The sequence below is a fragment of the Kryptolebias marmoratus genome, linkage group LG4 (genome assembly GCF_001649575.2).
Source record: "Kryptolebias marmoratus isolate JLee-2015 linkage group LG4, ASM164957v2, whole genome shotgun sequence".
In the NCBI taxonomy this organism is placed as follows: Eukaryota; Metazoa; Chordata; class Actinopteri; order Cyprinodontiformes; family Rivulidae; genus Kryptolebias; species Kryptolebias marmoratus.
The window spans coordinates 13,147,541-13,162,297 of record NC_051433.1 but is presented as its reverse complement, the minus strand read 5'-3'; the positions used below and the strand labels follow the sequence as shown (position 1 = coordinate 13,162,297).

The window sequence follows — 14,757 nt, the reverse complement described above, 5'->3', positions numbered from 1 at the left end:
GGACTTCCGGTTGAGGCAGCGCCATGTGAGGACGTGGGTTTGTGAGCTCCACACCTGAACTATTACATTTATGATACGGCTCTTATAAGATTACGCAATATAGCCCCACACAGGCTTCTGTATATATTAGACAACAAACAATCATCCAGGTATGCCTAAAAAATCTCAAGCCTACAAGCTCGGACAGGACACGGGAGCCTCTGAGGCGGAGGCTAGCTCAGCTAGCCTAGCTTGCTCAAAGGCAACAATGGCGACTGCAGCAGGCAACCAGAATGCCATCATGGAGGAATTACAATCAATGAGACAAGAATTGTTGAAGAAAATGGACGACAAAGCTATAGAAATCCAGACGGAGCTGCGCAACGCCACTGATAAGCTTAATAAAAGACTGGACAAACTTGAGAATCACACGTCTGAGCTGGAAAACGGAGTGACCGCTAACGCCGACGCTATTGCGGCTATGGAGTCTGACTTGTCTGGGATGAAAAAAGAGCTTACCCTGCTCAGAGCCCGGTGCGAAGATCTGGAAGCTCGATCACGGCGTAGCAACGTTCGCATCACCGGAGTGAAAGAGGGGCGAGAGCAAGGGAAACATCCATCTGTTTACGTAGCCAGTATGCTGAAAGAAGCCCTTGGATTGGACAAGTTGCCGACTCTGGATAGGGTGCACCGGACCCTCCGTACAAAGCCAATACAAGATGATTTGCCGCCAAGGGCGTTTGTTGTTAAATGCCACTACTTCACGGAAAAAGAATTACTTCTCAAAAAGGCAGCAGAGTCTGGGTTGATAACAACTGCTGACGGTGACACTATCCGTGTCCTGCCAGACTTCACCCAAGCTGTGAGTAAACAACGCGCCGCTTTTACTGAAGTAAGGAAACTGCTTCGCAGCTGCGCTGGAGTCCGCTACGGTCTCAGGTATCCAGCAACGTTAAGGATTACTACGGCGGATGGGCAAGAAACTACCTTCAAGGATCCAAAGCGTGCGAAGGAGTTTGTTCTGAAGGAGCTACTGAGCGCTGAAACATCCCACTGAACATGTCTTTTCACAACAATGGGCTTGAAGTTATGCTGGAGTTATTGGAACTGAATGTCGCCATTGCAAGATAATAACGAACAATAGTGCTGCACAACTAAATCTTACAGGTAATACATGTCATAGAGTACATTTACTTCATATAGGACACAATCCGTAATAACTTCTAATTCTAAGTTCTGGCTTTTCTTTTATACCTACACTTTTTTAAAAGGAGCCTTGTGATGCTATCTTGGGAATATATGCTATTATTGCTGTAGAAAATACTATACTTTAACTAGTTTATATTTGGGTTCTGGTGTGGGCTAACATGGTAAGCATTATATTGGTTTGTATAGTATGAAGATACAATGTGCGAACCGGAAGAAAAGCGGTCTCCTTTTGAGGCTATTCTTATTTTTCCTTTCTTATTTTCCTTTTTTCTTGCCGTTTTTTTATTGGTGCTTTGTTAACTTTGTGTTCATTATTCCCTGTTCCCCCTACCCTCCCTGCCCCTTTTTCACCTCCCTATTCCCCTTATGGACTACATGTTGGATATCTCCTTTGCTGAGTCCTACCTATGTCCTCTGCAAACAATAAGGCACTAACCAACACCACTTTGGTGTGCTGGAATGTCAGGGGATTAAACCATCCAGTCAAACGTAACAAAGTATTCTCTCATCTTCATAACTTACGAGGCCGCATCGTCTATCTACAAGAAACTAACTTACTAAATAAAGATCAGTGTAGACTTCGCAGAGGAGGCTTTTCACAATTTTTTCACTCTGATTTCAACAGTAAGAGCAGAGGAACAGCTATTTTAATACATAAAGATGTACAATTTGAAGAATCTAAAACAATTAGAGACAAAAATGGCAGATATGTCATCACACAAGGCAAATTATTTAATAGGCCTGTTGTTCTTGCCAATGTTTATGCACCTAACTGGGATAATGTGGATTTCTTTAGCAATCTTTTTTCCCTCTTACCGGATCTCGAGTCACACAATTTAATACTAGCTGGGGACCTGAATTGTACTTTGAACCCAACATTGGATCATTCCAACCCAAAGTCTACTAAGCTTAGCAGTTCAGCCCGATGTATTAATACGTTTCTTGAAACATACGGAATGATGGATCCCTGGAGATTCAAATATCCATCATCCAAGCAATTCTCTTTTTTCTCCCCAGTACATCGAACCTACTCAAGGATCGACTACTTTCTAATTGATCAGAAACTTTTGCCCATGGTCACCCAAGTAGACTATGGTAGCATTGTTATATCAGACCATTCCCCAGTTACTCTGGGGTTGAACTTTCCCGAAGACAAATTTCCCACCTTTTCGTGGCGACTTAATCCCAGACTACTGTCTGAACAAAAGTTTGTTGACTTTATCAATGAACAAATAGATATTTTTATTGAGCTGAATGAGTCGCCTGAGATAAGTAATGTTACACTTTGGGAAAGTCTAAAAGCATACCTGAGAGGTCAAGTGATATCTTACGTGGCTGGTGAAAATAAAAGGAGGACTAAACAGGCTTCAGAGCTTATTGAACGAATTAAAACGGTAGATCAACTATATTCAGCTACACCTTCCGATGATTTATACAGAGAAAGAATCCTACTTCAAACAGAATTTGATTCAGTTGCGAATTTCAAAGCTATAGACATGCACCTGAGGTCTCGTCTCACCTATTATGAGTCTGGGGATCGTGCCGGCAAAATGTTGTCCCATCAACTTAAACAGTCAACAGCTGCGGGTTTCATTACAGCAATAAAGGATGAGCAGGGTAGTGTATTTACTAATCAAAATGAGATTAATGCCCAGTTTAAGTCATTTTTTGAGAATCTGTATACTTCTGAGGCCGATGATACTGCCTTGATCGAAGACCTATTTAGCAATTTGACTATGCCCATTTTAGATGATTCAGACAAATCTAAATTGGAGGGCACTATTACAATGTCAGAAATAACTCAGGCCATCACAAAAATGAAATCTGGAAAGGCGCCTGGTCCAGATGGGTTTCCCATAGAGTTCTTTAAAAAATTTGAATCAAAATTAGTCCCTTTACTGTTAAGAGTTTTTAGGGAAATATTGGACCAAAAGGCTCTTCCTGTGACTATGACGCAAGCAGTTATTTCACTAATACTTAAAAAATCTAAAGACCCCATGCTCTGTGAATCATATCGTCCAATTAGTTTGCTATGTTGTGATTATAAGATTTTGGCAAAGATCCTTGCTGGCAGACTTGAGGATGTTCTTCCCAAACTTGTTCACCCAGACCAGACAGGGTTTGTAAGGGGCAGGCAGATATCCAGTAATTTGCGACGACTCTTTAATGTAATCTATCAGCGCCATAATGTTGAACCTGAAGTAGTAATATCCCTTGACGCCCAAAAGGCATTTGATAGAATTGAATATAATTTTTTGTTTACTACACTCAAAAAATTTGGATTCGGCCCAGTTTTCTGCACTTGGATCACCATTTTGTACACAGCCCCACAGGCGTCAGTACGAACAAATAAGGTCACGTCTAGTTTCTTTCCTCTTTCACGTGGTACTCGACAAGGATGCCCCCTTAGCCCCCTTTTATTTGATATTGCTATTGAACCTCTGGCAACCATGATAAGAGACTCTGCTAATTTAGCTGGTGTGCAGAGAGGTGGGCACGTTAACAAATTATCCCTCTATGCCGATGACCTCCTCCTTTTTCTGTCTAGACCCAGTATCACAATACCTATTGCTCTAAATCTAATTGAAAAATTTGGGCAGGTATCTGGTTATAGATTGAACCTATCCAAAAGTGTTTTATTCCCAATCAACGAAAAAGCGCGTCAAATGACCTTCCATAGTTTCCCCTTTATAGTCAGTAAAGATAGTTTTGATTATTTGGGTGTCTGTGTAACATATGACTACAATTGCTTGTTTAACAAAAATTTCACTAAGGCATTGAATAAGGCTAGATTGGATATGGAGAAATGGTCAAAACTCCCTCTGTCTCTTGTAGGAAGAATAAACTCAATCAAGATGACTATCATGCCAAGGTTCTTATACCTGTTTCAAACCATACCAGTCTTTATTCCTAAGAAGTTCTTCAAAGAATTAAACAAACATATATCTATGTTTATCTGGAATAAAAACATCCCACGAATTAGAAAGGAATATCTGGAGAGACAGAGGGAGGATGGTGGATTATCCCTACCTAATTTTCTTTACTATTACTGGGCAACCAATATCCATAAGTTTTTGTACTGGTTTAAGGATCAGTCAGATGCCGAATCCCCAGTTTGGGTCCACCTGGAACAACACTCCAGTAATCCAGTTTTGCTTAGCTCATTAATATGTAGCCCTTTACCATTGAGTAAATGCCATCGGACAAACAATCCTGTTGTTGGGGGCTCTCTAAAAATATGGTCCCAATTTAGGACTCATTTTCAAAGTAGAAATGCATTAACTGCATCTCCTGTGCGATGCAATGTTCAGTTCACCCCATCCCTGATAGACCCATCCTTTCAGAAGTGGCATGAAAGAGGCATAACTTGCATAAAGGACCTCTTTGAAAGAGACCAATTTATTTCTTTTGAACAGCTAAAAAGGGACTTTGGCATACCTCAGGCTGACTTCTTCAGGTATCTCCAAGTACGTAGTTATGTGAAAGCTAACTTCTCATTAACGTTGCCTCGAACAATATGGATTGATGAATGTTTGGATATGAACCTGACTGATAAGAGTTTAGTATCAGCTATATATGGCAAAATTCTGAGTGCTGCATCCCCATCACTTAGACATCTGAAAGAATCATGGGAAGAAGAGTTAGGGGAATCATTTACTGATGCAGACTGGCAGGCCGCAATTTCTAGAATCCACTCTTCTTCAATTTGCATTAGACATAACCTGCTACAGTTTAAGGTGTTACACAGACTATACTTGTCCCCTAATAAATTATCAAAAATGTATCTCGATGTAGAGTCATCTTGTGCTAGGTGTGGACACAGCCCTGCTGACCTCAGTCATATGTTCTGGCTTTGCCCCAGGCTCTTCCCCTTTTGGGAGTCAATCTTTAACACGTTTACATTGGTATGTAAGAGGAGTATTGATCGAAGTGCTCTAACTGCCCTATTTGGGGTTGTCCCTCCGGCAACACCAGTAACAACGCAGCAGGCCAATGCCATAGCTTTTGCTACATTACTTGCCAGACGCTTAATATTATTTAATTGGAAGAGAGCCGCTCCTCCGTCTCATAAACAATGGATGGAGGATGTAATGTTCCATCTGAAGCTTGAGCATCTGAAACATACAGTCAATGACTCCATTCAACAATACAATGTTACCTGGCAGCCATTTCTTTTGTATTTTGAGACAGTCTTCATGAGTACATAGTCCTTTCACCCCCTCCCTCTTCTTCCCTTCCTCTTCTCCTCCTCCCTTTTTACTAAATATGTAATGTTAGCACCTGTTATTTTGTTTTGGTTTGTTTAATTGTTGTTATTACATGTCTAAAACAAATAAAAAGATTTATATAATAATAAAATTATTCCACAGTTAAAAAAAACAAACAAAAAAAAAAAAAACAAAACAAAACAAAACAAAACAAGGGATGCACCAATCAGCTGGCTCATGACCAAAATCAGACTATTTGTAGCTTTACCAAACAATTTACAATTTAAACATTTCAGTTTAGCAGAGAAAAAAAATCCTTTCTGGTATTTGAGTTTCTTTTTGCAATTCAATCTTTCCTTTCAAAAACGTGTACATCACTAGTAAAAAAAATCAAATTGTGCAAACAAAAACCTCCTGAAACTTATTTGTATCAGCTGGACTCCTATGAGGTAAGGCAGAAATAAAAAATATATAACCTGATGTGTTTGAGTTAATTTGTCTTATTTTAACATCACACTTCCTGCAGTGTGACTCTGTCACGCACACACACACCCACACACATCAAGATGTTGACGCTAAAACTACATATTGTGCTGAACACCCGTGGAGTCACAATTTATTTCACTGTCACAAAAAGCAGCTTCACTGTTTGTCTTTACACACACTTTTGTTACAAGATGGCCCGAGCAGCTGAAGCTCACAGTTTTGCATTTTAACTAAACAATAAAGTGATAAAAACAAAAGTCTAAGGCAACTGTTCATGTTACTAAATGCCTGATTTTATTAACTTCACGTTTTTACCATTTCACCTGACTGTTACTATACTATATCTGCGCGTTTGAACATTTGAGGCGACAAGCCAAGAGTGGCGTGAGTAACAGTGACATCATGGATGTGTGACCAGAGGCTCACACACAGATCAAATACGACAACTATAACAGAAACGGCAGTACGGTGTGAGCTACACACACCCAGTAAAGGTTATAGAACCAGCTTTTACAGGTACAACCACAACATATATTTTGATGCACTCAAACAGATGACACATATGACTCCATGAATACCATCTTCTTTCCCAGCCTGCTTTCCATCTTTGTTTCCATCCCTTGTCTGTGTAGATCAGTCAGAGCCATCCGGTCGAGCCAGCAGAGAGCGAGAGAGAGATAGAGAGAGAGGGCCCAGCTAGTGTTTAGTGCTTCTCACTGCAACTTATATCAGGATTGCTAAGAGTTTGCACAGTTTATTCCGTGTTAACTGTCATGATGAAAATGTTTTTTCGCTAAATGGATTTACATATTTTTTTGCACAACAGATTAATTTTCATTATGAGCTACATCCAACCGTTAAAAACCAACAACAAACTAGAACTGCAAGCAGTAATTATCAAAGTGCAGTGCATGCATTCCTTTGCCTCCGTGGGCAAGAGAACCCCTAAAAACCCCTAATAAAAGGCCAACTGTATTGGCAAAACAACAGCTCTTTTTAAAAGTAACACATTCAAATCTGTCAATTATACTGCAGACACACATAGATCTGCCAAAGTAACAACATGTCTAAATTTAAGTATTCAGAAACACTTGCAAAGTGTTAATACAGAGAAAAGCATATTTGGATTTGAGAGCAAGCTGCTGTCAAAATAGGGTGTTTAACATATTTCATGAGATAAATGTGGTTTTAAATATTCATATAGAGACCTAATTTGTTGTACTTTACCAAGTTTCATTCTAACATTATTCAATTTTAAAATATTTTTTGGTAATAGGAGAATTAATGTTCCAAATGTTTAAAAAGTCAACAAAAAAACAGATTTATGATGCATAAATATCTGTTGAGATATCTCAGGAAAACATTTTTCAGTGTCGTGAAACGTTGATAGTTTTATCCTGACTGAGATGGAAAAATAAACATATTTTTAACTTTAATTTTCTTAATAAGCTAATTGGTAAAAAGGCATTTATCTATACTTGTGTCAACTGTCTATCTGTTTCATAATCCTGGGGTTTCAAGTTTGCAGTTTGGGTTTGCTTTATTTCCTCGCTTCTTGTATAATTCAGCCATAATTTCCTTGTTGTTTTTAGGTATGGTCTTTTGTTCCTGTTTACTTGGATTTTCTTGTGGTCAGTATGTTTTCTGTTACTCACTTTTCATCCTTGTGTCCCTTTGCCACTGTTTCCTCAGCTCTCTGTCTCCTCTGTGCCACCTGCCCTGCATCTGCTAATCAGACACAGCTGTTTCTACTCAGTAATCATTTCTCCCAGCCTATTTATACTCCTGGTTCTAATCATTTCTGCTTGCTTCTTGGTCCCTGTGTGTATTGTTGTTTAGCCTCCTTGGGGTTTTTGGTAATTGTTTTGCTGCCCTGTTAGTGCCTTGTTATATTTATTAAAATCTTTAGTTTTGTTGACTTTGCTCTTTGTGTTCAAGTCTGTGTTTTTTGGTCCTTAACTCACCACTTCTTGGCAATCTGAAACCTAAATCTGTTTGTCTTTATAACATTATTATTCTGATTTTGCATTTATGGTTCAATATTAAGCTCATGTAGATTATTATGACTGTGTTTTTTGTTCTTGTCTCATTTTGTTAATCTGCTCAATGGCTCTTTTCTGTTAGCCCTGCTTTCTGACTCCCCCTCACACCAAAGCACTGTTCTATAAGATGATTCATCTGGCTTAACTAACCCAAACAAATACTCACTTTTCATGTTTCGTGGTAAGTCAACCCAGGTTTGCAGACTTTGGATATGTGTGCAGTTCATGTGAAACAAGTAAAGGTGACCAATCACAATCATGAAGCAGGAAATGAATGCATGAATCAAAGCATAAATGAATCTGACAGAATTAAATAACTGATCCTGAGACATGATATATAAAATTTTAACTTTAATTTTTCAGATATGATTCCAACTGATTAAAAGCTCATTAAAAATGATCAAACATAAATATCCACACCACACAGCTCTGCCTCTCTCTTTACTCTCTGTGGCTGCACTCTGTCACACACTCACATGCTAATGCTCTCTCACGCTTGCACACACACATGCAGAAATACACAGTCAAGATAACAAGCAGGGACAGTGCTAGTGTGAGCAGCAAATGAGCAGTTACGTTAAGTGACTAAACACATTCTTCTATCATCATCTCCATGGGAGTCCCCAGTCCAGACGTTGCTGTTTGTGCCAGCCGTCTCTCTCTCTCACACACACACATACACAGAGCCAACTGTTACCCCACATATGTACACATTTACACTCTTCTGTAGCACAACATTCAGCCAAAACACTTACACATAAACCTTAACGGCACCTCTAAATAGACTTATTTCATTTGCTTCCTCAGGGCTGGTATAATATGAACAAACAAACAGGACCAGCAGGATAAATTATTGTTTCGATCCCCACACTTTGTAGGCTAAATTACTGTTGTGCACAAGGTAAGATGAATAAGAACACTAAGCAATTTTTCCTTTTTGTATTACTGACACAGACCTCAAAGAAGACTGAAACTAGTGAAAATATCTGACCTCTTATAGTCAGCATTTTAGTAAAAGTACTGTACTTTACTGCTTGTATAATCTTGTCTTGTTTCTGACTCGTGTGTCAATGGTTAACCGTAGCAAACTGATAATATCACAAAGCTTTCTTGATATGTGGACAACTTAATAACAAATACTTCTTTATGGATTTTTGGGCCTGAGCAAGACGGGTACAACAGATAATAAGCTGTGATGGCTGCATTTATTTCTAATCTTGATGTGCAGGAAAACAATCTGTATTAAAGAACGCAAGATCTGCAACATCTACGGTCCTAAACTACACTGAAAAAGCAGGATGGAAAATGAAAAAAGCAGGCTGGATAGCACTTTTATTGCTGTCAGATTTTTAATTATTGAATTTTTTGTTAATCACCTTTACCTTACAGCAAGTAGGTCTCTGGTTCGATTTTCTGAGGTAGAAACCTTTCATGTGGAGTTTGAATGTTCCCTTTTTTCCTCCCACAGTCGAAACACATGCATGTTAGGTTGATTAGAGAAACTGACTTTAAGTGTGTGTGTAGGTGTGTGTGTGTGTGTGTGTGGATGGATGGTTGTCTGTCTTATGTGTCTCTATGTGACTCTGTGATGGACTGGCAGCCTGTCCAGGCTCATCCATCCATCCATCCATCCATCCATCCATCCATCAATCCATCCATCCATCCATCCATCCATCCGTTAAAAAACAAAAAAGAAATGGATGGATGTCTTGGATTTTATCTGACAGCAGCCACTGGATGCTCGTTGTCACAGTGAAGTGCTTGGTGACAGCGATCCGTCAGCTGGCTATGACTTCGGGTCACCAGTTTACGATAGTTGTTCAAATGTATTTAAATCAGAAATGACTTCTTCTAGGTGGATCTATGCTCTTTTCGACAACACAGTCTGAATAAATCCTGCCGTTAACATATGACATAGTGGCTGCAGAAGTTATATGAAAATGTTTTTGAAATGTGACAAAAAGTTTAGTGTAACAATTAGAAGAGAACTGATGATGCTAAATCAGGAAGCGCTTATAATTGAAGGCAATTATATAATGCTTGCAAACTGTGTGGACAGTGTCAGAAGAAAAACATCATAACATCCTAATTTAAATAACATAGTGATGTAATCTTTGCTAAATTGGTTGAAAAAACAAAATCATATTTTCTTGAGCCACAATGCTCGAACCGTTAAAAGATGTTGCTACAAGATGATTGATACCTGATTGTCAAAGCAGAAAACAGTGAAATTACATGACTGATAAATGGCTTGAATGTGACTTTCATTATTCTTTGTTAGTGTTAACAGATGATCATCTATAATAACTGTACAACTCATTCATCCATCTGAGTGTGTGTGTGTGTATATATATATATGTCATCAAAGATAAAATTTCAGCATCATAAGAAAAGTATTAGATTCTAATGACCTCATATCAGATACTAAATTACACACTTCAGCCAGACAACCAGGCCTTCATAGGTGTATATATTAAAGCTGACTTTTTTTTAGCCAAAACTGTAAGTTTACTTTATAAATTCATTAAACTTGTGCAAAGGCATAATTACATTAAAAATGCTAACATACACAATTCCAAACATAAAGCTGATTCAAATTTTGATCTCTTTGCTGGCAACAAAGTAACCAGGCTGTTGGTTTGAGAACAGACATTTCGATCTTTATGTGTGCTTTTGTCGACACTAAAATAAACAGCTCTGCAGCACAAGAGTTATGCAATAACGGTGACATGGGCACAGACAGTACCTGATACGAGACGCAACTGGCTGCACGTTGCTTTGTGAAGGATGCGATGTATGAATCACACTCACCATGAAAAGGTCATTGTTTTGCTCAGCCACCTTTGGCAGGAGCTGCCTCGGGTGTTCAGCATCAGATAGATAAGACAGAAATGACCTTAAAGCGAAAGCAGGAGTGTCGCAGATTAATTTGTCTGTCTCTTCGCAAAGGTGGGTGTCGAGGAGACACGGTCACGTGCAGGTTGTGTGTACTTTGTGCTTTTGCAATCAAATAACTAAAAGAATAAGCAGAAAAAAAGATGATCTTCAAAAGATTGAAAAAGAATCTGTGACTTTATGACAGGGTTTTTTTTTCTGTGTCATTGCACATGTGCACGTGCATATTTGAGTGCTAGCTTCATCCTGTTACTCACTTGTGCCTCCTGGTGGTAGCAAGACCCCAATCTTTTGCCCTCTGTTCTGCCTGGGGAGGAAATTGCTTTCTATTTATAATGAGCTGCTGCATTTAACCAAGCCTCACTAACAAGCCAGGCAGACTCAGGCTATTAAAGCCTCCATGACTATGCAGCAATACGATGCTCAGGCAGCTCTGTAGCACCTTACTCAGTGGAGAACCAACCAGTATCTTACCTCATGATATATTAAAAGCCAATTTTACAAAGCATTATATAAAAAGGCTAATGCAGGTTTTAGAGTTCCTGTGCATTTAAAGATACATGACATTTTATCGCTGCATGGTTCAGTTGCTCTGTGACATAATTTGATCCTTGCTTTACACATGAGGCCACTCAGCACTCCAGCTCACGTTTCATATCAGTCTTCAGTCCTCCTTTACAGCTGCAGAGCAGAGTAGTGTGAAATAACATTCTTCACTACAGCCTTACCTGCTGGTTTGCAAAACCAACTCAGCATTTTAATCTCCCAAGCTCCTCCTGTGGCTACGACTCTGTAAAGCAACTAAAACCAAGCTGACACACCTGCCCTATAAATAATTCTTTTGTTCAGCCTTGTTCAGCCTTGTTCAGCCTCTTCTGAAAAAGGTAAGCTCGCGTTATTCCCCCCTGTGGTTGATATAGTGTCGACACGGCAGAAATAAAAGAAAGTTCCATGAAAGCAACGTGAAGCTGCCCAAGGAACCGGAAAAACAAACAGCGTAACTACAAGCAAAAACTTGTGTTTAGCAGATTCACATTTACATTTACACATTTCAGTAGGAAAGCTTTGTTTCGGCTATAGAATTAACTAAAAAAAAAACATAAATCATTTCATACGTAGTCATCAGGATGTTCTGTCATCTTTACTTAAAAGATAGTTAAAAGGTTTTTGAGGTTGAGTTCTGTGGAAAGGGTATGAACAAATAATATCCTACCTGCAGTAGATAGCTCTTTGAACGACCTCAATTTGGAGAAACAAACTTTAATTCTGACCAGATCAAAGAGCTAATGGCTAGTCAGTTTGTTACTGCATTAAAACAATTAATCTTAAACATTTTAGGGTGGGTAATGCAAACCCTAGTTTTTAAACCTTTATATTACACAGGTATTTCTATATAATTATATGGTTGTTAGCAAGTGCAAATTGCAGCAGTTGAAGCTAGCTGTGAAGAACTTCCATCAGGGATATCATGTTTTCGCTGGAATAAGTGTATTGGAAAACTGACGGCGGTGTACAAGTTCATAAAATTGGATTAATGTGAACCGATATGAAATTTCTGAGATAGTAGTTGGTTTAATTTGGTCTTGGCCCTGCTCAGATTAGCCGGTAGCTTGTCAAGCCAGTCAAAATTAAACAGTATTTCTCCAAACTGAAGTCATTCAAACAGCTAACTACAGCAGGTATATTAGTTGTTCATTGCCTTTCCACAGAATCTCACTTTAAATGATCTTAACTATCCCTTTAATGACCCTGTTAATGAAGCATGCTCGCTGCAATAATTATCTTTTTTCACTTTTGGAACCAGTCAGACACTTAGCTTTCAGTTAGCTCTTAATGAATGAATTAAAAAATTCAAACAGACACTTTTTAAAAGTAAAATCAGAGGCTTTGATGGCATGTATAAGGTCTCTGTTTTTTACCTACAAGCTTTCGTGACTTTTTATATGTATGTTAATCTGAAAAGTATTCTAAACATTGTAGTTTAATGGTTATGATGCAAATCTTTAAATAGAGTTGATGTTTAGAGACTGATGGGAAAAAAAAGTTTTGTGTAAGACATAAGTAGATGCTCATCAACAATATACACATGATGTAAAAATAGCACAACAGAGCTGCATTACAGCTGAGAGGAGATTACTCATGTACAAAAAAAGAAAAACATTTTCTTCCTAAGACTTAAAAAAGCTAATAGCACAAATCAGAATAGTCTATTTTTAGATTTTGCATGTACAAAAAAATGAACTAATTTACCTTCAATAGAAACTGAACATGACAACATGCTGTTTATAGTAATGTATCAGACACTGTAATGTCCCAGATGGCCCAATTTTCTCTGATGCACCAGTGATGTGTAAACAGACACCCAGATGTCACCCTCCAGGAGGTCACACTGTAAAGCAACACACCTCACTTCACTAAAGTAGCACAACAAACACACCTTTAACCAAAGCTGTGGCTTCTCTTACGAAACACATTAATCAATGCAACGCACAGTGAGACGGCGGTGTTCTTTCTGTATGACTTTCCTGCTCTTAAATGCAGCTATCACAACCATTCAACTGTCTGCAGACACGGTGGACATGCTCCTCATTAATCATTGAACACTACAGCTTAGTTTTGCTCTCGTAAGCACTGCAGACTGCGTGTCTGTCTGGCTTTTCAAGAGCGTGCTTATCCTCAACGGCGGAGGAATGCTTACAACACTACATCACCCACAATTCATCATACGGACATAAATGCACAAGGTGGTGCACAGAGTGGTGCAATGACGAACAAATTCTAAAAATAGAAAGCTAAATAAGAATAAATAAAAAAAAAAACTCGGTACAGGAAAATGGTGAGATGATAAAGCACCAATTCAAAGAGTTTCTTTTTGTAGGCATAGCAATTCTGCAGAATAATGCTACATTCAAAGACTTACTATTTCTTCAAAAGCTTTAACTATACTTTCAACTTATTTAAACTTTATCAACTGATGGATAAAACATTTTTCAACGTAGGAAGCCATCCTTTCATTCTCGTCATAAAAGGTGCAAATATAAACTATCTTTACCTGTATTACAAACACCTTTAAATTGTATTATTTTAACAAAAACAAGCATTGCATCAAAACGAAACTGACAAAAATGTAGCTAAGTTGTATAAGCCACATCTCTGCAGCAACATGCGCCAAATAAATAAACGGTTGTAAAGACAGAAATAAACTACTCACCAAGTCGTGGTTTGTGGAGTTGGAATCATCCTCAGGAAAAGGGATGTAGACAGCTAAGGCCATGCAGTTGGCAAAAATAGCAATTAATATAAAGATATCAAATGGCCTGAGGAAAGAAGTTAAGGAAATTAGAAACAAAAAACATTGGCATAACCTATAAACAGATCATACATTAACTTTTTACAACCGCACTTCAAATATGTCGTAAAATAAAGTGCATTAGTGTTGAGCTGCAGTGACAAATTTTAAATGATGTGACTCCTGACAAAATATAATAAAAAGTATTGACTGATCAATTACAGCAAACAGGCTAAGAACTGAGTTATAAACTATTCATTCAACAGAACAAAAAAATATTTTCAGACAGATAATGTTATGTGGCATCACAGTTTACAACAATTGTGTATTTTTTCCCCCAACTTTCAGTGATGTAAATATATTCTAATTTGCCGCCAAAATAAAATGATTAGTGACCAAATCTTCATCTTTAACTATTTTTCGGTACAACTAATTCTGACCACACTTTCTTGAGATCTGTTTCTGCCATCAAATTTTGAATTGCCTTAAAATGGTGCAATTTCTTAGTTTGAACATTTAATATGTTTACTATCCTCCCTTGTGAATAAAATAAGGGTATATGAGTTCTGCATATTACATTTTGTTTCGATTTACATTTTACACACCGTCACAACTTTTTTGCATATGGGTTGTATGTGAAAAACAACTT

At 38.2% G+C, this 14,757-nt stretch overlaps 1 protein-coding gene across 5 annotated transcripts in view; it reads right to left on the bottom strand.

Moving 5' to 3' along the window:
- The window catches only part of cacna1da (calcium channel, voltage-dependent, L type, alpha 1D subunit, a), a 76,285-nt gene that overhangs the window by 54,269 nt on the left and 7,259 nt on the right, over window positions 1–14,757 (bottom strand). For all 5 annotated transcript variants that reach the window (XM_017435452.2, XM_037975334.1, XM_025010413.2 and 2 more), the window contains exon 3: window positions 14,031–14,136. In XM_017435452.2, the coding sequence (XP_017290941.1) occupies window positions 14,031–14,136 (106 nt within the window). The remainder of the gene's footprint in view (window positions 1–14,030; window positions 14,137–14,757) is intronic.